A 26,092-nucleotide genomic window follows, 5' to 3' on the forward strand; every position below is an offset into this window, starting at 1 on the left:
TATTTCTTCTTCAGTGCTCCATGAAGACCTCTTCACGCATGGAGAGAAGGACCTAGTGAAGGCTTGTTCCTTTTTGAGGAGCGCTGCGGTGAGCCGTGATTCAACCTTGAGCTCCAGGGCAACATCGACTTAGAGACCCCAGTCGTCGACTTCAATACCTGTGATGACAGCTTTGGAAAGGGGCAGGAAGGAGCACCTCTCCAGAGTCGAGCCAAAGTGTAGGTCATCCTCCCTGCTGCCTACAAGGTCCAGACAAAAAGTTAGCATGGGTCTGACTCCCCTCAGACTAAGCACTTGAAGGGCAGCCATTGGTCTGACCAAGGTCTCTTGGGACCAGCTGTTAAAGAGATGCTTGTGGTACCCCCTATACCTGCAGGCTGCTATTCCTCTGGCTTCTGGCACTTTGTCCCTACTGGTACCTAGAACATATATGGTACTGAGTGATTTAGCTGGGAGTCTAGTACTAGAGTCACCTTTGGAGAGATTGACAGGGGGGCTGGCTAGACCATTGGTCACCAAATCCTCTATATTGGAGTGGTACCAACTCCATCCCCTATTTGAGTGGAGGGATCATTAGTGTCCTTGTACATCTGAAAGTGTTGCCCTACCTCTGTACTCCTCATCCTCTCTGTCAGTGCACAGTAGGGACTCATCTCCCACTCACCTCCATGGGGTCACAATGGGAATCCAAGAGGGATTCCAGGAACTGTTCTCAGTAGGAAAAGGCTGTTCTCATAGAGATCAGGCTCCCAGCATCCTCCTCCATGGGTCCATACCCATATGCCTACGAACTTTGGTCTTACTTGGTACCATGTGATATGCAACCCAATTCCTGCAAGTCAGTAGCTAATGGGACACATGGCCTCATGTACCTCTGTGACGCATGTTGCCAGACTTCACCTGTGCTCCATAAAAGGGTGGCTAAAATGGGTGTATTTACCCATCTCGAACCACACAGGCATGATGGTTATGGTCCCACAAGAAGTTCTCTCTCTGGTGGAAAGACTCTCATCTGGTGCAGAACAGAGTACCTTCTCTACACCTCTACCTACCAAGTCTGTGGTGACAGATACCTCTACTCAGCTAAACCATCTTTGTACTCAGGGCCTTTGTTCCCCTTAGAAAACTTATCTGCACATATACGTCCTAGGGTCACAGTCATCATTCTAGCATGCAGAGCATTTCGGCTTTTTACTCCAGGGATCCATTATCCAAGTGCTGACCCCATGGCTATGCACTATGTCATCAGACCATGAGGAGCCAGGTCTTCTCCACTCTGTCAGGAAGTTGTTCAACTTCGGCGTTGGTGTATTTTTCACCATATCACACCACTCACCTTGTGTCTGCCAGGCATTCAGAACTTGCTAGCCGAGCACCTCAGCAGACAGTTCCCTAATAACCACAACTGGTCAGTCAAGGACCCAGTGTTTACAGAATGTGTTTCACAAGTCAAAATAGACCTATTTATCGCAGACCAGAACAAGACATGCCATGTGTTCTGTTCCAAAGGGGATCTAGTCCAGGCTCACTGTTGATGCCTTTCTCACTTCCTGAACACTGGGACTGAGGTATGCCCTCCTCCTCCCCCTCCTATGTCCTCAGCGCACAGCACCCGATCACTTTACCGTGCAGTGCCTAATATAGTGTGGCAGAACAATGGTCAGATTTTACACCTGGACCTAGCTTCAGTACAACTGACAGCTTGGATGCTGGCTGGATGATGTCCACTGAAAGAAGCTGTTGAGCTGAAGTTCGGAACATTATCCTCCAAAGCAGGAAAGACAGACTTACGAAGAGGTTTTCTATTTGGGTATCTCAGCACTGCTGCCTTCCTTGACAACACCCACTACAGCAATACTATTTTTAGCCCTGAAACAATCTTGGCTTTCTATTGGCTTGGTAAGGGTCCATCTAGCAGCAATATCTGCTCCTGTCCAGGGTCATACTGAAAGTTCTTACCTATAGTGGCTTGATTAATTGAAAGTCTAATTGATTATTTTTCTCCTGGTTCAGGAGCCCTCTCCCATTTGGAATCTCACTATAGTATTATCAGAGTTGATAGGTCCCCCCCCTTAAGCCCTTAGCGACCTGTTCCCTATATAAGTGGTTCTCAACCAGGGGCCTGGCATCCCCTAGGGAGTTGTGAGCAGGTTTCAGGGGGTCCTCCAAGCAGGGCCAGCGTTAGACTTGCTGGAACCCAGGGCAGAATGCCGAAGCCCCACTGCATAGGGCTGAAGCCTGGGGCCCTGAGCCCCACCAGTCAGGGCAGAAGCCAAAGCCTGAGCAACTTAGCTTCACGGGGGCCCCTGTGGCGTGGGGCCCTAGTTAATTGCCCTGCTTGCTACCCCTTAATGCTGGCCCTGGCTTTTATATGCAGAAAACCAGTTGTTGTGGCACAGGTGGGCTGTGGAGTTTTTATAGCATGGTGCGGTGGGGTAGGGGGCTCAGAAAGAAAAAGATTGAGAACCCCTGCCCTATACCACCTACCAATGAAGATTGCGTTTTTTGTAGCCATTACATCAGCTCAAAGGGTAGGGGAGCTTCAGGCCCTCAGGGTGGATCCCCCTTATACAATGTTTCATATGGTCATGCTCAGGCCTCATCCCAAGTTCTTTCCCAAGGTTGTTTCAGAATTCCATATAAACCAGTTCATTTGTCTCCCAGTTCTCTTCCCCAAGCCTCACTTAACCTTGAGAGAAGCTAATCTTCACACACTTGCAGCAGTAAAAGCTCTGCGTTTTTACACTGACAGGACAAAACCATTCAGGAACACATCTAGACGATTCGTGTCCTCTGCAGAGAGGGTTACAGGTCAGGCAATGTCGTCTCAGATTATCTGAGTAAAAGGACATATTATGAATTAGCCTGATTAAATCCACCCAGCCACTTTAGAGGGATGCCTTCTTTGGTAGGGCTGTCCCGCAGTCATTTAAGTAGGACTCCTACTACTACCTCCAGGCAAACAGATAACTGTGTATTAGTCACCAAGAGTGGAATCTATGTGGACAATTACTTGAAGAAGAAACAGCAATGACTTCCCTACAGTAACTGTGGTTCTTTGAGTTGTGTTGTCCACATGGTTTCTATGACCCACCATCCTTCCCCACTACTGTGAAGTCCTACTCCTCATGAATTCTGTATTGGCAAAGGAACTGAAGGATGGTTTGACCTGCTCCACTCTTTATGGCATCTTGTTTGGGAGGACATGAGGACATCTAGAGCATAAGCATGGCCCTAATAGACATTACAGGTTAGACAAATCTTATCTTGCGTGCATGTGGTGCATGTTCACAAAGAGTGGAATCCACATGGACAAGTCATCTTGAAGAACCACTGTTACTATAAGGTTCTTTAGCAGAAGCCTGAGCAGAATTGGACCTGTCTGAGTGTTTATTTGTAGCGGTGCATTCCTCCCCGATAGACCAAACTCCTGAATGCTTATTAAATATCACAGCTGTAATGGGTTCCATCTGTCTAGTCCCAATGTGCCTGGGAAATTGTCATCAGGATCAGTGATGGAGATGAACCTTGCATGGTTCACAAGATTGTTTCAGATATGAGGATTATTATTATTAAGCTCTAAGGTGCTCAGGGCTGTTCAAGACATGCAAAAAAAAAAAAAAAAAAAAAGAAAGAAAAGACAGTCTATACCTCAAGGAGTTTACAAATTAAGACACCTAAGACAAAACTCTTGTTAAATGTGAGACAGCCTGTGAATGGTCATAGCTTTTATATTTTTAATATTGAGCTTTCTGTATCACTCCATGTCTCCCCTCTTATAATGAGGTGGAGAAGACAGTTGGTTGACTTAGGGCTACTGTTTTTGTTCCTCATTAATGATTGTGTCTTTAAGCTCGGAAGGAGATGATTGAGGCCTTATGCACTGAGCGAAGGAGGTTGTTCCACATGTAGGGGGCAGCAGGGAAAAAGGCATGAAGATGGGATTTGGTGCAGGAAATAAAGGGAACAGTGAAGCTGGCGTAGATTCATAGACTTTAAGGCCAGAAGGGACCATCATGATCATCTAGTCTGACCTGCACATCACAGGTCACCTGACCCACTCCCTCCAGCAATAAGTCCATAATCTCTAGCTGAGTTACTGAAATCCTCAAATCTTGGTTTAAAGACTTCAAGTTACAGAGAATCCCCCATTTACTCTAGTTCAAACCAGTAAGTGAGCTGTGCCCGATGCTGCAGAGGAAGGCAAAAAACTCCAACGGTCTCTGCCAATCTGACCTGGGGGGAAATTCCTTCCTGACCCCAAATATAGAGATCAGTTAGACCCTGGGCATCATTGGCAAGTGAAGGGGAGCTGTAGTTGAAAGCAAAGATGAGTAGTTTAAATTGGGTAGAATAAGCTTGTGAAGCTCCCACTTTACTCTAAACAGAGTATCTGCCCAGTGTTTATAGTCCAAATGTCCCCCTTTTCTGTGGTTTGGCTTCATTGTTAACTAAAACAACAAAACATACTTCAGCCTCAGGTTAAGCTTTCCCTGCAGGACAGCTTCTATACTCTTAATTTCCTCTATCAAGTGAAATACTATAGTCTTTCTGATATCTCAGTTGGAGCTAATGAACCACCTGTTAACATAACTCAGTAGCACCTTTATGCAAGGTTCTAGCACCTGACAACAGGTTGACCCAGGGTTCTAGAGTTTCCCAAATAGGGGGGAGACAGTGGAGGGACAGATTAGAAGATATGGAAAACTCTCCTCTGCTGACACTTCTCTGTGAGGACATATCATGGGCTGGAAATCCTTTTATTAATTAACTAGACTTGTAATTTGCTAGCATCATTCCTTATATTGGATAAATTACAGATTCCAGGCAAGCCAAGGATTTCTTCTTACTGCACACAGAGGATAACGAAGCATGTTTCTCTTAGAATGGGAGGTAATTGAGGGCAGCTGAGTAACAAGCAAAAAGCATCAGAGTGTAGACATAGGTGTCTCTGCCTAATTAAAGAATAATTACACGGAGTTACTTGTTCCAGCCTATTAAATGTTAATTTGTACGTTTCAGAATTTTGACTCCGACATCAGCAGCGTGGGGATAGATGGATGCTGGCAGGCTGACAGCCAGCGAATTCTCAATGAGGTGATGGTAGAACATTTTTTCCGACAAGGAATGCTGGATGTCGCTGAGGAGCTCTGTCAGGTAACCATAGCTCAGGATGTTTAACATTACCAAGAAATAGAAATTATACCCCAGATAAGCATCTTAAATTTTGTTAATTGAAACTCTCAACTGGAATATTAATATTAAAGTGTAAATCATTTCAAAAATGAGATACTGCTTTGTAGACTTTTTCTGGCCATTTTTCTGGTAACTAAAAGGTGTGACTTTGTTTTTCAGGAATCTGGTCTTTCTATAGACCAAAGTCAAAAAGAACCATTTGTGGAGTTAAATCGAATATTGGAAGCATTAAAAGTTAGAGTTTTGAGACCCGCATTAGAGTGAGTTGCTCAGTTTTCTTTATTTGAATACTTTAAGTGAAAATTCAAAGGGTGGTGGAAATCTTGGCATTGACTTCAATATACTTTAAGGAGGGGGTCATAGTTTATAAGAGGTTTAGATGTTATTCTGTGGTCTTTTCCCCCCACGGTTAGTGCTGACCTTCCAGGTTCTTTCTCCTGGTCGAATGCTTAATTTGAACTACACATGGTATAATCCTGTTATTAATTTAAGCTTGCAGGAAAAACTATCAGTTACAGAAACAGTTGTATGCCTTAAACAATGAAATGTTACCTAGGTTACAACGAAACACTGTCACTGACTTAAAAAGGGTCTAAAAGTAGAGAGTGCTAAGTACCTCGTGGCTGTGCACCCCCTGTTCCCATTGACTTTAATGGGGGCGGAAGGTGCTCAGGGCCCTGCAGGATCATGTTCAAAGCCATTCATTTTGTCAGTTTTGCCAATCAAACACAGATCAGAGAGATCACAAGAGAAGGGAGAAGCAGGAGGATGGAGGAGCAAGTGGTTTGAAGGATAGGTGCTCTTCATGGGCTGGTGGTAATAAGCGAGTGGTGGTGTTAGCTTCACACTAGAGTTTTGCTTTTTCCTTAGGCAGGTAGAGTCCGTGGTTCACCTGAGGTCAGATTGGGAAGATGGATGGCAGGTGAAGTCCTGCTCTTAGACAAAGTTATCCTTTCTCCCAGTGGCAAGAGCCAGTGGAGAATGGTGTCTGATGTGCAAGGAAAGACCATCTAGCATATGTTGTTGAACTTCAGGTTATGATATATTTGGATTTAGTAGGCTTTTCTCCCATTAGACCTATAAGGGGAAGTGGAAGATTTAAAAAAAAAAAAGGCAAGATGATGAAAAATCCCCTCTTGTGGATTACACTATGTTTTCTACCTTTCCAGACCCTGGATAACTGATTAGGATGTGCTCTACAGCTTGCAGTAAAGCATGCAACCTTGAAAGAGATTTTGGCACTTGAGTCCAGTTCTCAGTGTGCATCAAATTCTATGTAACTTAACTTTAGCTTCTCTCTCATAAATTAATCTGGACAAATTAAAGATAGAGTTGTTAAAATACATCTTTGGTAGCCTGTGATATTTATTCTGTATTACTAGAAACAGTAGAGCAAAGCAAACAGAAATCCTTCATATTTTATTGCATCCAATTTCCTTCATTGTTCAGTGAAGTAATTTTCATATGGGCAAAGACATTTTTCCCTTGACACTTGTGTTCACTTGTAACTACTAGTCTTATAGTCTTACCTTGAGAATCTAGGATAATGAAATTGGCTTAAAAGTTAAATGCACTGACGCTGTGAAGTTTAAGGCATTACTCCACATACACCGAGTACTGAAATCTTTCTATAGAACATGAGGAGGGCAGCATAAATAATTACTCATTTAATATGCTAAGGTGAATGGAATGTTGAGCTGGTTCAGTGCCACTGAACTAGATAATTACAGGGCATTAATAATCTAACGATGACCTGGATGTACCAATTGAAACGGCATCACCTGCCATTTACATACACCTATTTCTTGTAGTTATAATAGTAGCACAACCTTAGTGAAGGGCATTACCTGGAGATTGATTGCTATTAATGACTGTCATCTGCACCTCAGGGCAGCAAGTCCTCTTGCTTCCAGCTAGCTACACATTTCCAGGAAATACCCCGTGCCTCGCTCATTGCTACTTGTTTATTTCTGGTAACTCCCACAATGTGCTAAGCACTTGCCAAACAGGAGGGAAGGCATGGTCTTTTCTCCAAGGATTTCATATTCCAAAGACAGGGGGTGGAAGAAAGTAGTGCAGCATATAAAGTGGTGGTTAATCACATCTTGATTATAAAAAGTTATGTGAACAGTGTTCTGAACGAATAAAGAGGTACTATAAGCCATTCCCAATTACTCCTCAAACTTGAGATTATTAGTGAGCTAGTTTCCCATGGGTGCCGCAGCAGAAGTGGAGCTTCAGGAGGGAACGGAGTTTGGAAAGGGAGGGTAGAGGCCCTGGGGGATGAGCTCAGGAAGGTTCGATCCATGCAGGAGGCATGGCAGTGTTTGTGTGAGAAGCCAACAAACAGGCAGACAAGGCTGTCAACATTACATATAGCTTTAAAAGAAGTGTTTAAATGGCAGGCTCAAGTACTTGGCTGCCCTGCTCCCAGGGCTGTGCTGCTGATGTCGATGGAGCATAAAGGGGGAAACAGGGAAAGAACTGTTAATTACGGCACCGTTAGTCAGGCAGGGGAAGATACAGTGTTTGGTTAGTTACACAACTGCTCACCGCCCGAAAACAAACAAACGAAAAACCAACCACCTAAAGATAATCGCTGGCCATTTGTTTTTTAAAGTGAAGCAGTTTTTTAAAATGGAACACTTTCAATTAAAGTTCATGTGCCCAGACAGAGTGGTGGAAGTTTATGAAACAGAGAGATCTATCTGTGTTACTGATTACCCTTTAGATTATTAAATATAAAAGCTATACAACTTTAAAATTCTAAGATTAGTAATACGTGGGCTAACATTTATATCTAGTTTACTTTTTTTTTTTTACAATTATGCTGTTTATTTATTTTTTGTACATTTCACTCAGCTTGAGCAGGTAGCCTACTCAGCCCTGATCCTACATTCTAACCCCTGAGATTCCTGCACTTGTGTAGAACCCCACTGACTTCAAAAGAGCTCTGCACAGCCAAAGAGGTTTGCTCGTTCAGTCTGATTGCTAGGTTGAGGCAGTAGGTCCTTTCCAGATGGATCCCTGTGCCTCTGTGGAGCCCCATTAATTTCAGTGGGTCTCTGTGCGGGTGTAGGGGTTCACTTCTGCAGAACAGCTTACAGGATCTAGGCTTTCGATTGTAACTTCTTCAGGGAGTGGATTTGTTTTCCTATGTATCTGTACTGCCCTGTGCACAGCAGCGTCCTGATATTGACGGGGGTCTCTGAGCACTACAGCGATATAAAGATTAGGTGAGAATGAAGCTTGACTTTGAAGGTTGTTTTTAATTATGTACTGTATAGAAATAAATGTTCAGCTAGATTTGAATCATTAAAGTGAATATGTAGAAAAGCAAGTATTGTTCTGAAAGAAGTATCAGCCTTCTTCGGGAGGGCAAACAGTGCAGTGACTAATGCTTCATTTCAAAGCTTGGTAGAGCGTATATGGGGGTTGAACTTGAACTTAGTTAACAAATGAGTGTCACTTGTTGCTTTGGCAGGAATATTTTTAATAAGAACAGAATGTCCTGTGCTGCTGTCTCTGATTGTGACATTAGTCAAAATGATCTGGACAAACTGGAGAAATGGTCTGAAGTAAATAGGTTGAAATTCAACAAAGACAAACGCATAGTACTCCACTTAGGAAGGAACAATCAGTTGCATATGTGCAAAATGGGAAATGAGTGCCTAGGAAGGAATACTGCAGATCTGGGGGCAATAGTGGATCACAAGCTAAATCTGAGTCAACAGTGCAACACTGTTGCAAAAAAACGAAACATCATTCAGGGATGTATTAGCAGGAGAATTGTAAGCAAGACGTGAGAAGTAATTCTTCTGCTCTATTCCACGCTGATTAGGCCTCAACTGGAGTATTGGGTCCAGTTCTGAGTGTCATATTTCAGGAAAGATGCGGACAAGTTGGAGAAAGTCTAGAGAAGAGCAACAAAAATGATCAAAGGTCTAGAAAACATGACCTATGGGGGAAGATTAAAAAAATCGGGTCTGTTTAGTCTGGAGAAGAGTGTGAGGAGACAAAACAGTTTTCAATTACACAAAAGGTGGTTATAAGGAGGAGGGACATAAATTGTTCTCGTTAACCTCTGAGGATAGGACAAGAAGCAATGGGCTTAAACTGAAGCAAGGGCAGTTAAGGTTGGCCATTAGGAAAAACTTCCTGTCAGGGTGGTTAAGCACTGCAATAAATTGCCTAGGGAGGTTGTGGAATCTCCATCATTGGAGATTTTTAAGAGCAGGTTGGACAAACACCTGTCAAGGATGGTCTAGATAATACTTAGTCCTGCCTTGAGTGCCGGGGACTGGACTAGATAACCTATCAGTGTCCTTCCAGTCCTACGATTCTATGATTCTGTGATTCTAGTTGCAGGGTTTGCTGAACACACTTTCCTACTTAGGAGCCACTTAATCACTCTGTGGATGACATTTGCTGGAACTTGTTTCCTAGTAAGGGACAGACCTTAAGTGGCAATAGTCAGCTGACCAGGACTGTACCATGGACGGTATTTTAATGATACTAGCTTCCTGGTTGAGAAGTTCTGTTGATACATTCTTCAGTGACATTAGCCACCTAGTGGAGATACAATGCTGACAGACTTGGTTGGGTTGAACAGTCTGAGACTTATACTGCACTGCTGAAATTCAAGCATCTAAGTTTACTGATTGTCAGGAATTCTAGTTTTCCATGATTAAAAAACCCCAAATTTACCGATTAAAAAAAAAAGCATAAAAATCCGCATTTTTCCATGATTAAAATGAAATGCTGAACTTTAGTTTCCCTAACCACAGTATATATAGGTATCAATTGAACACAGTGTTGGGGGAGGGATAGCTCAATGGTTTGAGCATTGGCTTGCTAAACCCAGGGTTGTGAGTTCAATCTTTGAGGGGGCCATTTAGGGATCTGGGGCAAAAATCTGTCTGGGGATTGGTCCTGCTTTGAGCAAGACTAGATGGCCTCTTAAGGTCCCTTCTAACCCTGGGATTCTATGTTTTATTGATATATTTACAATATTTAAGCAAGTTCAAAGCCTACCAGTGCCATCAAGCACTGTAATAAAATTAATAGAATTGTAATGTGTATTTCTTACATATACCAATGCTTCCATGTCTCTATTCCATACAGTAGAACCCCGTTTATTTGAGCCTCCCTTATCCGGCTCTCCGTATTACCTGAACCACCAGCCACCAGGGGCTGACAGTGGTGGGCTCGGGCTGTCAACCCTGGATGGCTGGGCTCTAGTTGTCAGCCCTGCCGACTGGGGCCGACCACCCGAGCTCTCGCCACCTGGGGCTGACCACCCAAGCCTCCCCACTGCCAACTTAAAATAGGGGATAGAAAACTCTTCACCAATTCTCCTGATTATCCAAAATTTTGATTATCCAAATCTGGCCCCGGTGGGGTTCCACTGTATATGTTTTTATTTTTTCACAAAATGGAAAAACTAAAGATTCTCTGTAAAAATGCAAATTCTGCATTTTTCCGTGGCAAACGGATTTCTAGGCTCCCTGCTGATTATGAAGGTTATATTTTCCACCAGGCATCATTTAAAGTTCAAGTCAACAGTTCAGGTTTCAAGCCCACAATGCTTAAATCAGGATTGTGACTCTTTCATTGCAATAAAATGGAAGTATACATTTGCTTGTTTGGAGATGTAAGACCTGCCTACCTGGGTGATTTTCACTAAAGGACTGAAGTGTTTTTGATATGGTAGAGTGGTAGGGTGATACATTTCCTTGCTTTTTTGGATTGTTAATTTCACCTGGACCCCCAATCCAGCTCTTCCTTGTAAAAGACATTATTGACTACATCACTTCCTTGCTGAGAGGTGGAAAGCTGCTCTCCTAGCTTAATGGTACTCCAGCTAAAAAGCAGATATCCACTAATAACAAACAGGTGTGACTGATCTTACTAGAATTTGGGCTTTATCAAAAGGCTTCTTAAAGGGACAAGATCAGATTGGTTTAGGTCCAGCCGTGTTTAAAACATCAAAATGAGGTTCCATAAAACCTAAACAATATGAATGTTTCCATGAAACTCTTTAGAATGTTCCATTACACTTTATTTGGTTTGTATGTAAACATTTTGCTGTGGCATTTGCAACTCAAAACATTGCAGTGTTGTGATAGTGCATGGCAGGAGGAAAGGGAGATTAACGAGGCTATTTTTATTGTTCAAGCTGAAGGATAACAGAGAAAATACAATAATAGCATAATCAGTACAAAGTTCAGTTATTAAAACAAAGATTTTTTTTAAATGCCAGGTGTTAGTAAGATCTGTCGTAAAGAACTCCCAGTGGAGACTGCTCCGGTGCACATCCATAATGTGGTGATTCAGTAGATGACACTTGGAGAGTGGAGAGGGGCACCATGTTCTTACCATCCAAAGACTCAACCTGTATCTAAAATAGAGGTCCTGACAATTTGTGGCTATTAAAGATCCTGTAGCAATACAATATGGATATTAATCTCAGTGTCTTGGTTAAATTCCAGCTCTATATTCTGCTTAATTATACTCCTATAGTTTTAGCTTGCTATATGGTGTATACTTCCTGTCCTGGGTTGTTGGGTAGTGTTACTGTGTGCTGTTAAATGGGGCTGCATTATTCAACCCCAAAAGTGGCGGCATTTAAGTGGTAGATTAAGTGACCCCTTTGTATTTATATGTATTCCTTGTCTGAGCTGTGAGGCTTAATTATTTGTAAAGTGTTTTGAGATCCTCTGAGCACTGAGTATTCTAATGGAAGTGCAGGATACGGAGCCATATTCTTACTGAGATGCTCCTTGAAATTAAAGTTATAATTTTAACAATTCTGCACTGTTGTAGGCTGAAACTGATTTTTTTTCTCCAATTTCCCTTAGGTGGGCAGTATCTAACCGAGAAATGCTTATGGCCCAGAATAGTTCCTTGGAATTTAAACTACACAGGCTATATTTCATTAGTTTATTGATGGGTGGAACAGTAAATCAGAGAGAGGCATTGCAATATGCTAAAAACTTTCAGCCGTTTGCTCTAAACCATCAGAAAGGTGAGTGAGTTTTCGTTGTTTTTAAATTTGTAACACATTCGGTACTTGGCATTCAGTTTGAGTTGCCTTTGTATTCTATTGCTGTGTTTCATCAAGCCCCTTATTTACTTTTCCAGGGGAAGATGTGGAGGCCTTTTCTTAATATAAGAATATATTCAAGAGCAAGTTGTGATGCCACAACGAACTCTTGACTGTTAATAAACACAAGGAATAATGAGCTAAGAGCAGCTTTACATAGGCGACAGAGCATTGAATAAGTGAAGGGCAGGTTGAGTTAAGCATTCAGCTCTCCAGAAACCCCAAGGTGGAATTACAGCCATAAAATAGTTTTAAGCACACTAGCTAGAAAGTGAGAGGGTGAGAATCATGGGTTAGTGAGATTGTCTGTATCTTCCTTTATCTGAAGTATCAATCTGTCTTTCTTTTCACACTTCCTTCATCCTAGTTTAAAGCTTGTATAATCTTTATAGACTACAACTAGTAGAATGCGATATTGTTCAGGCTTGACACTGACAGTCTATCCACTGTTGGGGAAGGGTTGGGAGGAGAGACAACCTAAATATATTATTCAATTGACTTTTTTAAAGTCACTCACCTGATATTTTGCTTTTCTCTCTTCCACTCTTCTTTATCCCTCTCGTCTCTCCCACCCACTTGCATTCCCACTCCTCTGATTCCTCCTTGCTTTGCAGCATCTCTCACAAGTAGCTAGCTTGTTCCAACAAGCTAACACAGAACCTTTTATTTGCCCATCCTCTTAATGCTCTTGAAACTTGTCACCGCAACTTGAAATGTAAACCCCCCCCCCATGTTCAGGAGTACTGTCCCGGCATCCTGGTAGCTTGAATTATTTTTATCTTTTAAAGGTGACAATCAAATATTTTCAAACTATGGTTATAATGTTGTTGGGCTTTTTATTTAGGTCTCCTCTAATATAGATACATTGCCAGGGTAAAGTATACAAAAACACACACACCTACTGTTTGGGCAGACATCTGGTATTCCAGCTGTATGTGACAATATAAAGGTTTTTTTTATCGCGAGATTCAGGTGACTTGATATCTCGACAAGCTGGGAAGCCATGAGTGAGTTAAACATGCCATCCCAAATGAGAGCCAATAAAAGCTTAATTCCATACCATTGTATACTCTGTTTATGTTGTTGGCAGTGGCTTGGGTATGTGTGTTCTTTCAGCGTGCTGTCCAGTTCTGCACAGATAGCTGGTTCAGCAGACCTCAGTAGTATTAACCACGCTGGCTAAGTGCGGGAGGCTGGAATGTCGTTGCCTCAGTAGCGCTGTTTAGGCTGCTCAGTGCTTCTGTCCTTGTAGCTTCAATGTTATGAGTAGATAGTGCAGCATGTTAGTTCAGCAGACTCCTAAAGGAAGACCACAGGCACGGTTCGGGGGTGAAGGCGCTCGGCCAGGTTTATTGTCCACAAAGCACGGTATTAGCTCCCTGGATCAATGTCTACAGTTACACTGACACAGATATGCTCGTTACAATGGACTCAGCTCAGTCAGCTGCGGGACTTTCTGCTGCCCCCTAGGCTGGACAAAGGAGTACGGCAAAGTACCCTGACATTTCTAGGCTGAAACAAAGAATTGGAACACACAGTTAAAACCACCTTACACATTTCATGACATCCGTTTGTTATCTCCCCTTGTTCCTGATATCTTGGACAAAACATCATTGTTTTGTCAAACCATCTTATCTTGTACTAGATTGGGATGTATCTTCCCATTATAACATAAAGCAGTGTAAAATGTAATAGCTAAAGATTTGCTTTTTTGTCCTTCACAGATATTCAGGTTTTGATGGGCAGCCTGGTGTACTTGAGACAGGGTATAGAGAACTCTCCATACGTTCATCTACTAGATGCAAACCAGTGGGCAGACATCTGTGACATCTTTACAAGGGACGCCTGTGCTCTGCTGGGTCTCTCGGTTGAATCACCTCTGAGTGTTAGGTATGCTATCTCCCACTGAAAGGTTTTGAAGGCTAGGGTGCCTAACCTATTCCCAGCTGCGGGCTGCAGTGCTAACTTGACAGGAATGCAAGAGACGTGCCTAATGTGCATTAAATAGAGCCAGTTGTAAGCCTGCAGATTCCAGCATGCAGTGTGGCCAAATGGCCTTCCATTCAGTTCAAAGTGGAACACTGTATTCTGGGATTCTTAAGATGCCGTAGGTTATACACCCATATTAAAGATGAGGTGGCAACCAGCCCCCTTGAGCTTAGGACAAGTGTGTGAAAATTGGTACCACAACTTGACACTTAAAAATGAAAAAGCCTGAACCAATTATCTACTTGCTAACACTTTTAGTCAATTTTGTTATCTTTAATTCAGTTTTCTCACTTCGCATTGGTTCTGTGTTGAGGTTCTGTTTCTAAATATGCTAGAATGTGATTTCAGCTGGTAAAATTTACAACCCACTCATGGGAATTCAAGCTTTGCAAAGAGGAAATCTTGCACTTTCATGGGAACTGGTGTTTCCCAGCTCTGTGGTGAATATTAACGTTGTGTTTAACTGAAAATACAGAAATCTAATTTTTCTTTACAAGTATAGTGGCCTACAGCAGTCAAATCGTAAACCACCCTTTATCCAGATAGTGAAGAATTAACCACCACTCGGACTTTGAGCTGTACGTCCCCCAAATGCACTGTACCTGACTTTCCTTTTAGAGGTTAGATGAGAAAAGAGAGATGGGTTTTGTCTTTCAGCGGACTCAATCCTATGGCAGTGCCACAATTTTTTTCATGGTTATCTGCTTGCTTGTGACTGTTAGTTACGTTCCTGCTTAGTTGACCACTTTTAAAGAGGTACAAACTCATTACAGCAACATTTCACAGATCTTCCAAGTAATAGTAATAAATGATTTTCGGTGGACCCATTTCTTTTGGAGCCAGGCTCATGCATTGGAAAGGAGCAGCAGAATGGAAAGGAAAAGTATGCCTGAATCTACATCCTTCTGTAGCAACGTTTATTGATTAATTTTAGTATGTGGATGTAAAAATGAGCGCTAAGGAATTTTTTAGTCCATCTTTTTCCTCCCAGAACAATATCCAGCGAATTAATAGTCACACACTGACATTTTAATGGCCCATGCATTGACTGAGTAATGTGCACAGTTCATTATCAGTACAAGTATAGGAGTTGCTACCACTGAGGTGGAAAAATCCCTTCCCTTTTATTGATACTTGTGTTGATTAGACAGCCGTTTTGGGCCCAAAGTGAAATCAATTGAACTGTGATGTTTGATTGTGCATGTGTTATTGACATTCAGGGCATAAACAAGACTGCTCTAAAATGTAGCTATTGCACGTACGTAGCAAATACTTTAAAAATTAAACCAGTTTGAAATAAAAGCCTGCCTACAAAATTTCATTTTCGGTGCAGGACCATTTCTCTTTTTACGGCTGTTCAGTGGCTTACAACAATGAGGATCCAATCTTATTGGGGCCCTCGGGGCCTGATCCAAACCCGTTGAAGTCAGCGGAAAGACTCCCATTGGCTTCAGTGGGCTTTGAATCGGGCCCTTTAAGCACTACTGCAATCCAAATAAATTGTCATGTATTAAATCAATTTCTTTTAGCTACTGTTAGTCTTCAGAAGGCTCTCTGACATCCCTCACAGCGGTTTTCTTTTAGGACTACTAAGTGAGGTGGTGCTTTTGTTTGTGCAGAATATAAACCTTCCAAGTGTAATGTAGGCTAATGCTGTAGCTTTTTGTCTCCCCCTACTGGCTAGAGCACAGATAACGGTTTGAACTGGCTACTGTGTCTGAGGTAGTGGATCTGTTTCTTTAGCTCAGATGCTACAGGCTCAGGCTTTTAGATCCAGAGGTTCCAGGTGTAGTCCCCACAGACGACCCTGCCAGAGGCAATGTTCTAAAAGCATTTTATTAACTAAACCTCTCAAAGCTACTGTGAAGGAGCAAGTATTATTTTCACAGATGATAAAACTGGCACAAATAGTGACGTGACTTTGCCCAGGCAACATAGCACGTCAGTAGCAGAGCTGGGATTAGAACTCTTGGCTCCCCTTCCTGTCCTCAGTTAATTTGTTGCAGGGGGTAAACGTACTCAGTGCAAAATATTCAGACTTTCCTGTTAATTTGCCGAAAATCATTTCCACATTTATTGTGGCAACCTCGTGGAGTACTGCAAAGGAATAGAATATACTTGGGTAACAGGAAGCTCCTGGAACAGACTCTGTGTAGCACCCAATCTTAGCCCAGCTGAAGACCACATTTGCAACATAAAGAGAGCAGGTTGCATTACCTTCCTCAGCTCCGTTCTGTGGAGACTCCTTCTCCATCTTAATCCCAGGGACCATAGGTAGTGAGATATGTGGTCTCTTGAAGTTACACTAACACACTATTAAAGGTCTGATTGTGGTCCATGTATGTACAACTCCTTAGGCTGCATTCAGATCACATTTTGGCCAAAACAAATGGTACAGTAAATCAGATGATTGATGTGCTCTGCTCAAATTGTTACCCTTCAGCTTGTTGTACATAACAGAACCCAGAATCCCAGCAACCTGCAGTCTTACTGGTTGGGTAGTAATAGAGAAGGCAAGAACGGACTGAGGAAATATGACAGTCTTTTGTCCCCAGTAACTTACTAATGAAGTAGAGCTATGAGAAATATTCATTTCAAAACAGCATCCTGTGCTAATATTTCTGTGCATTCTGCAGTTTTTCAGCAGGTTGTGTAGCATTGCCAGCTTTAATTAATATCAAAGCTGTGATCGAACAAAGACAGTGCACTGGAGTTTGGAACCAGAAAGATGAATTGCCGGTGAGTATATTCTGTACTTTCAGACAGACCAGGATTCGGACAATGAGCAAACCCTTTGAGTTTCTCTTATACTGAAAGTGTGTATGGATTTTCCGTCACCCCAAAAGTCAATGTGAACTGTATAACTGCTAAAACAGCCAGGAGTGTATGCTGCCATAAAAATGGGGAGGAAAAAAATCAAATTGTTATATTACCATTGTTCAGCCAGGCCTGAGCTCCATCCACAGCTTGCTGGAGTATTGCCACAACACTAGGTGGGCTTGAAATGACCAGGAATGGCATCGTTGCATGATTGGTGGACTGAATTGGGACCCACAGACACACTTCTGGAGGAGCTTGTTCATAGCAAAATCCGTGGGACCATGTCCATGGAACTGTTCAAGGCTCTCTGCTCCTGCTTTGAGAAGGAGAAAACTTTTCAGGCATTGAGCTGGGCAGCAGCAGACGTCGCATTTCTGACTGTAGTTGTGATGAAGATCCATGTGTGGCACCAATGTGTCTGTTGGGACCAGTCTGATATTGCTTTTTATAAGTGTGACTGTTGAATCTGGTCTGAGGTGGGTGACCAGTCCTGAAAGAATCACTGGAAAGAAAGTGGTTTAGCAAAGGATTATCCAGCAGATGTGGATTAGTTAATAGTACTTATATAGCTTCTTGCATATTCTAAACACTTCACAAACGCTGCCTAATCAATCTTCACCACGCCCCTGTGAGGCGCTGAAGGTATGGAAAGCATTGTTGTTATTTTACATACAAGAATCCTGAGAGGTTAAGTAATATCAAGGTTAAATGACTCAATCAGAACCACGAGGGTTAGCCAGGACTAGAAATTGGGAGTTCCTAGTCCCCAGTCCTTTGTCTAAACTACTGAGCCACATTTTTCTCTCTCTGTCTTTGCATTCGTCTCTTCCTGAAATCATACAACCCTCCTGCCTGAGGAGCGGTGGAGGAATTTTTGCCTGGACTTGTATCTTCTGCATTGGCTTCTGACTCAAGTGATCCCAAGATGTTACATGACTTTTGATGTGAATCATATACGTGTTAGTGGTGGGAGTTTTAAAAGCACTTTAGGAATGTGGATAATCCGTTCTAGTTAATTTCTAATGGAAATTAGTCATCAAATCCCTTAGCCAGCTTTGGAAATCTCTGCCTAGAACAGATAAGTCCTGTGGGATCATTCATTTCCAGGTCCATTTTCCTGTCAATGCTGGTTTGTTCTACAATGTGTACCTACAAGTGGTGGGCCAGCACTATGCTCTGCTTTAAAAAACCTAAAACAGTTTAATTTAAGATCACTCTGAGATATTTCTGGCTGAAGGCTTCCCACTCATCAGCACAAGTGATTCTGGTGTACTTAAAGTTGTACTGAAATGTGTTTAATGGTCCTGTATAGAGTAGTGATGACTGTCTGCTGGAAATGCAGTTACGCAAGATACATGGTGATTTTAATTAATGTATTCTTTTATACAGATTGAAGTGGACCTTGGTAAAAAGTGCTGGTATCACTCAATATTTGCCTGTCCCATTCTTCGTCAGCAAACAACAGATAATAATCCACCTATGAAACTGGTCTGTGGTCATATTATATCAAGAGACGCTCTGAATAAAATGTTTAATGGCAGCAAGTAAGTCTCATTCTTTCGCTCTTAGCAAAGTGTGGGCCATGACCAATTTTAAGGTTAAAATAGTGAGTTTGGGGAGGGAGAAGACTCCATAAACTCAGAATGGGTGGAAGCTAGTTGAAATTCTGATGGCTGACTTCAAAGCAGAATAGCATGGTTGGTGCACTAGAACAATAACAATGTGAGTTGGCTGTATATTATACTCTTGTATGACACTGAAGGCAGTCCGTGAAACTGTCTAGACATTAACTGTAAGTGACCGGTCTAATTTCATAGTCCAAAATGAGCAAAATGCAGCAAGCAACCGCGCAGGATAAAGAATGAATTTTAAAATCTAACTTCTTCATTTTTAATAATCTAGGTGTGACTAATAAGGTAAGTAGCAACTACATCTTTAAAATAATTATTCTAACTCTGGCTAGGGTCCCTTTATAGGTAGGGATCTGTTCAGTGGCGCTTAGGAAAGCATTATGCAGAAAGGGCTATCTAGTCTCCTTTTCCTGCCTACCCTATGGAATTTAATTGAGAACTAGGCGCTATTATAATACAAATAATAATGAATGTAAATGCCTAGTGCTCTGTTATTTCAACGTGTCAAAACAATTGAGATGTCCAGAAATTGCAGTTGCTGCTCCACTGTAGGCTGTCTTATTAGAACAATCCTAACACATTGTCTTTGTCTCTAGATTAAAATGCCCCTATTGTCCAATGGAACAGAGCCCTGGAGATGCCAAACAGATATTTTTCTGAAGAAATGATTCAATATGCAGTTTGTAAGTGACACTCTGAATTACGGGTGCATTTCAGAAGAATTAAAAACACTTGTTCCATTTTACGCAGCAGACTGAGGACTCCTGTGTTTGTATAAGCTAATGCTACAGAAACTTTGCCAACATTTAGTATATACATACAGAGTGGAAATGCTACAGAAATAATATTACCATAGAGCTTTACTATACTCTTGGTCTCCATATCTGATCAAGTTACTACACCAGCAGTTGTCATTCAATGCAGGTTTTTGTACTTAATTATATGGTGACTTTTTAAAGCATAAACGGATCACCTCCTCCCTCTTCGCCCCTCAGTATGTTTAATATTCATCCTGCTATTCTTCTGTCATCCTGTTGATAACTGTCACCTTAGGGAATGTTTGTGGAAAAAGTTTTATTTCCAGTAATGTGTACATAATTCAAAGTAAATACTTCCGAAAAAGTTTGATAAGTTGACTAGTGTTATAAAACTAATTTTTTTTCCTGGGAAAAAAAAAGCTGTGATATATTCTGAGTTTTCTTTCAAACATTTTTTCAATTTTTACATAGAACTCAAAGTAAATGTGCATATATATATATATATATATATATATAAAATATATAAATATATAGCCCTGAGGGGCTAACTGTTAAATTCCATCACTAATTTATAAAAGTGGTGTATGGATAAATTACTACTGGAATGGAGTGGAATAGGGAATCCTGTTCCTTTTGCTTTCGTGATCAAGAAATGTTTGTGTAACAGAATATTCAATAAAATGGAGTTCTAAGTGGAAATGCTTTTAGTCAATGACACTTGCTCTTTGGCCTTTGTAGTCATGTTCTTTGAACTTTGTATTCAGGATTAGGCTATAAATGTCATGTTGCTGTATAGTTTAATAGACATCGTGTGTTATTTATAAACGGTTAGCAAAGCCAAATAAACGGTCAGAGTATTCATTGTTAAATTGGGGGGAAAAAACAACCCATGTTCTGCTGCAATCTACTGATCACAAATCTGCACCTTGCAGGATTGGGCCCTACATCCTCATATTAGAAGCTTGCAAATTTTCTGTAGCTTGAAAACACTTTGCTTCTAGCCTTGCGTTTCGTACTAGACTGTTACTGCCAATGCCACTTTTTCCTGCTCAGTTTGTTATATTGTTGACTAGGTGAATTTGTACTCATAAACCAGATGTAGATCATGGCAGTTAAACCTTTTCTAGTGTGAATATATTTGTATTTATTGCACTGTACTATAGTAGGGCAAGCAGCCATATGGCATGTTAAGATACATGTAAAAATATATTTCTGTATTGTGTAATAATCCCCCCCAGCTTAGCTGATTGAATTCTGACACTGTTTGAATGCACTAGTACAATGCACGACAGAGAAGAACATCACTGAGAAATCTACATTTTTGCATCCCTGTTTCGTCTGATTTAAGAGATGGACTTGGGCTCAGTGGCAATGGACACTCTGAGTGAGACAAGAGGAGCAAACCAAGACACATTAAACTTTGAATATGTGTTCAGTATGTGTGTGGAAAAAATAGAGCTGTGTGTGTGACTTTTTCTGCAATTAAATTGTATTCATACTGAGTTAAAAAAAACGAGGCTAAGTGGTGAAATCAACAATAAACGGGTGAGGATATTATTTTTAATGTAGATTTTTAGTCTCGGTGAAGTTACTTTTAACCTTTATCTTGAGTGGAATTGCTTTATTTGGCATTTCAGCAAAATAGCATGTGTATTGTAAAGAAAAATGATGGAAATGTAATTTTAAAAAATGTTATTGTATCTTTCCACTTTGTAACATATAGTGCTATCTATAATGCTGGTGCAGTGGGATCACCATAAACAAAAGCTAATTTCTGTGGTGTCCTGAACAGAGAATTGTTCATAACATACAAATGGTGCCATTTGTATGTTAAGTAGGTAGAAACTTTGTCCCAGAGTCTCCTGTGTAATCAAAATATGCTCAGGCCTGGGGACAGAGATAGGGATTACTAGGGAACTGGTTTTTGTTCTCTAGTTCTCCATCTGGCTCCATCCTGGCCTGCAAGGACCAGCTTCTAACTCAGGGGTAGGCAACCTATGGCACGCATGCCAAAGGCTGCACCCGAGCTGATTTTCAGTGGCACTCCTACTGCCCGGGTCCTGGCCACCGGTCCGGCGGGCTCTGCATTTTAATTTAATTTTAAATGAAGCTTCTTAAACATTTTAAAAACCTTATTTACTTGACATACAACAATAGTTTAGTTATACAGTGAAACCCGGCTATACCGCGATGTTTGGGGTCCAAAAAATTACATCGTGCTAAATGCGTGGTCGCGGTATAGCGGGGTTTCAAGCCCGTCAGTGGTCCCCAACGCGGTGCATTGATGTGCGCCCCCTAGTGCCCAGCAGGGGAGAGAAGCTGCGGCCCCGCACCTGCCGGGGACAGAGAGCACCGGCGTCTGCAGCCCTGGAGCTCTCTGTCCCTGGCAGGCGCGGGGCCGCGGCTCCTCTTGAAGCCGGAGAGGAGCCGCGGCCCCCCACCTGCCCAGGACAGAGAGCACCGGCGCCCGCAGCCCTCGAGCTCCCTGTCCCCAGCAGGCGCGGGGCCGCGGCTCCTCTCCCCTGCCTGGCACTAGGCGGGGGCACATCAATGTCCCGGCAGCCATCATGGCGTTGGGGACCACTGGTACAGTACATACAGTACTGTATTACTGTGTGTCTTAAAGGGGGGCCAAATTGTGATCGCGTTATATGCGATTTCGCGTTACGGCGGAGCGTCTTATTACGGGGTTTGACTGTATATTATAGACATATAGAAAGAGACCTCAAAACGTTAAAATGTATTACTGGCACACGAAACCTTAAATCAGAGTGAATAAATGAAGACTCGGCACATCACTTCTGAAAGGTTGCCAACCCTTGTTCTAACCCCTGGCAGCTGATAGTCCCTAAAAAGACTGTCCACCACCTGAGAAGAGCTGGAGTGTAATGCATGCTGGCTCTGCCTCCTGTACTGTTGCTGTTGGCAATGCAGGAGCTAGCTATGCTGCCTCTAGGCCCCCTGGCCCTTCCTCCAGCATCTCCCTAGCTGGGACCTTGTGGGCCATTGCCATTTCCTTTGCATTGCCTGAGTGGCGCAGGACCAAGCACCGGGGCCTGGTTAGTGCTTTGCCTGCTGCTTTTCCCATATATGGAACCCATGTGTGTTCTTCAATGTTGGACTAGCTTTGAGCTCTGCCTGCCGCTTTGCCCACGCTGCCTGTGTTTTATGATGTTGAATGCAGTGAGAACACCAACCACAATGTCTCCTTTCTGGCTACATGCATGGGGTCTTTATCTTGCTTCGATGCAGTAAGTGATGCTTTCCCATATCAGTGCGTTGATTAGGGTCTCCCAGCTGGAGTCTGATAAAGTTGATAGTGCCTGAGTGGAGCTGTTCCCTGTCAGGGTATTTGGGCTCTTTTAAGTGCAATGTAATGCACGTTGGAAAACAGAATCCCAATTCTCCATACAAAAAATGGGGTCTAAATTAGCTGTTACCACTCAAGAAAAGATCATGGCATCATCATGGACAGTTCTCTGAAAATATCTGCTCAATGTGCAGCAGCAGGCAAAAAAGTGCCAATATTAAGAACCATTGGGAAAGGAATAGATAATGAGACAGAAAATATCAAAATTCCACTATATAAATCCATGGTACACCCACTCCTTGAATACTGCATGCAGTTCTGGTCGCCCCATCTCACAAAAGATATATTAGAACTGGAAAAGGTGCAGAGAAGAGCAACAAAAATGACTAGGGGGATGGAACAGCTTCCATATGAGGAGAGATTAAAAAGACTGGAACAGTTCATCTAAGAAAAGATGACTGAGGGGGGATATGATGGAGGTCTATAAAATCATGACTGATGTGGAGGAAGTGAATAGGGAGGTGTTATTTACCTTTCACAGGTGTCACCCAATTAAATTAATAGGCGGGAGGTTTAAAACTAACACAAGGAAGCACTTCACACAATGCAGTCAAGCTGTGGAATTCGTTGTGAGGGGATGTTGTGAAGGCTAAAAGTATAATTGGGTTAAAAAAGAATTAGATAAATTCATGAAGGATAGATCCATGAATGGCTGTTAGGGATGGTCAGGGATGCAACTCCATGCTCTGGGTGTCCCCAAACCTCTGGGACTGGACAACAGGATGGATCACTTGATAATTGCCCTGTTCTATTAATTCCCTCTGAATCCCTTCTGGCACTGGCCACTGTTGTAAGACAGGATCCTGGCTAAATGGGCCATTGGTCAGACCCAGTATGACTAGGGCCCTACCAAATTCACGGTCCCTTTTGTTCAATTTCATGGTCATAGGATTTTAAAAATCATAAATTTCATGATTTCAGATATTTAAAGCTGAAATTTCACAGTGTTGTAACAGATGTAGGGTCCTGACCCACAAGGGAGCTGCGGGGGAGTTGCAAGGCTATTGTATGGGGGTCACAGTATTGCCACCCTTAATTCTACTCTGCTGCTGGCGGCAGTGCTGCCTTCAGAGCTGGGCAGCCGGAGAGTGGTGGCTGCTGGCTGGGAGCCCAGCTCTGAAGGCAGCGCCGCTGTTTGCAGCAGCGCAGATGTAAGGATGGCATGGTACAATATTGCCACCCTTACTTCTTCGCTGCTGCCTTCAGAACTGGGCCCTTAGCCAGCAGCTGCCGCTCTCCGGCAGCCCAGCTCTGAAGGCAGCATTGCAGAAGTAAGGGTGGCGTGGCATGGTATTGGTATCCTTATTTCTGTGCTGCTGCTAGCTGGGTGCTGCCTTCAGAGCTGGGCGCCTGGCCAGCAATTGCCACTCTCCAGCCACCCAGCTCTGAAGGCAGCACAGAAGGGTAGCAATAAAGCAACCCCCCTACAATAACCCCGCAACCCCCCCTTTTGGGTCAGGACCCCTAGTTTGAGAAATGCTGGTGAAATCTGTATAGGATAGGGTAAAAGTACACAAAAGACTAGATTTCACGGTCCGTGATGTGTTTTTAGGGCCCTAAATATGACATTCTTATTGTCTCTTGCCTCTTGAGTATTTCTCAACAGGTTGTTTTACTGTTAACAAGCTTCTTCTTGCTTGGGACTCTGGGAATGCTAGCTTGGGGTGAGTCCAGTTCCTGTGGAGCAGCTGCTTTCGTGTTCACTCTGTCACCCAGGGAGTTAGAAGGTGCGCCGTTTGTGCAGGAAGAATGGAAAAGCCTAGGCCAGAGTCACAACCTTGCAGTATGAGGAGACCATAGACCTCATTCATCTTCCCTCATCCTCACTGAATGTGAGGCAGGTATGAGTCATTCAGCCATGCCACCAGAATCTTTATACCACACCTTCATGTTTCGCCTTTTATGTAATGCATGTCTGTAAATATATTTAAATGGAAATAATTAAAACAATCGCTTTACTATTTTCATCACACCCTGATTTTGCATTACTAAGTCCTTTGCCGTCCTGTTCCTGGTAAAAGCAATCTACATTTGCTTTAACAGGAATTATTTGCAGTTTTTAACCCCCATCCTTGCCTTCAAGAGATGATGCTAGCAGGATTGTTTTTTTTAAATAATATTTTAAATACCCATTGATTTAAAGCAATGGAATAGGGGTTCTCAAGCACTTTCATAGCATGAACCATATTTAAATACTGTGAAGGTTCATAAGACATCTCCCTTCCCGGTTGTGAGGGCTCCTCCCACATGCCATTGCAATAATATCCCTTGTAGCAAATCCAGAAAGTGCTTACATGGAAAAATGGTAGGAGCATTTAATGAGTTTACAGCAGTCTTTGATGTAATTTAGCGTCTGGAAATAAGAGAGACAACACTGTATGATGTAAATGCTCCACAGAGCGATTCACGATAAGAGCTGTATAGTAAAATCAGACATGAAAGCCAGAGCATTCTTCTTCCAGCTCCCTCATCTCCTTGGCATTCTCCCATTTTAATGGTGATAAACTGTTACTTTATAAACCCAGGGCCCAGATTATCTCCACCTGCTGTAAGACCTGAGGAGAGGGCTCTAAGGGAGGGAATTTCTGTGAGAATCCCTTTCAGAGATTCCTCCATGCTGCTCCAAGCTTTGTTCCTTGTGTTGCACCACTGAGGGAAGCAGATGTTCTAGCCCTACCTACCATGGGAAAGGCCAGAAGCGCTGCTCTCCAGGGGTCCTGTGCCACCACAATAGCCCTGGTCCCTGGCATCCTTTCTGGAAATACCACTTCACTGAAGCCCCACTACCAGGACCTCTCTGGCCATGGCTGCACTCAGGACCCCCAGCTAGGAGCAGCCTCGGTCCGTATAATCTAGTCTGCGGATTCTCCATGTGGACAGAAGGCAAAGAACATGACTTGGCTGTCTTGATCTGCCTACCCACCTCCCCATGAATCATAGAATATCAGGGTTGGAAGGGACCTCAGGAGGTCATCTAGTCCAAACCCCTGCTCAAAGCAGGACCAATCCCCAGACAGATTTTTGCCACAGATTCCTAAGTGACCCCCTCAAGGATTGAACTCATAACCCTGGGTTTAGCAGGCCAATGCTCAAACCACTGAGCTATCCCTCCCCCCATGGGGATGGACTGGGGGAGATAGTGCAGCAGAGAGTGCGGGGGGAGGAAGGGTGTGATGTGGAACCAACTAATTTCTAACACAGAATAGAATGGTTTGTTTTCATG

General features: G+C 42.7%; 1 protein-coding gene across 1 annotated transcript in view; it reads left to right on the top strand.

Annotated features, from left to right (window-relative positions):
• Positions 1–19,493, top strand: part of RMND5A (required for meiotic nuclear division 5 homolog A) — a 35,933-nt gene extending 16,440 nt beyond the window's left edge. The window contains exons 3-9 of the mRNA XM_005292446.5: positions 5,023–5,157; positions 5,356–5,456; positions 12,057–12,223; positions 14,026–14,191; positions 16,927–17,029; positions 18,500–18,654; positions 19,338–19,493. Coding sequence (XP_005292503.1) covers positions 5,023–5,157; positions 5,356–5,456; positions 12,057–12,223; positions 14,026–14,191; positions 16,927–17,029; positions 18,500–18,654; positions 19,338–19,401 — 891 coding nt within the window. The 3' untranslated portion in view covers positions 19,402–19,493. The remainder of the gene's footprint in view (positions 1–5,022; positions 5,158–5,355; positions 5,457–12,056; positions 12,224–14,025; positions 14,192–16,926; positions 17,030–18,499; positions 18,655–19,337) is intronic.
• The last annotated feature ends 6,599 nt before the right edge of the window (positions 19,494–26,092 follow it).

This window comes from Chrysemys picta, chromosome 5, assembly GCF_011386835.1.
Source record: "Chrysemys picta bellii isolate R12L10 chromosome 5, ASM1138683v2, whole genome shotgun sequence".
In the NCBI taxonomy this organism is placed as follows: domain Eukaryota; kingdom Metazoa; phylum Chordata; order Testudines; family Emydidae; genus Chrysemys; species Chrysemys picta.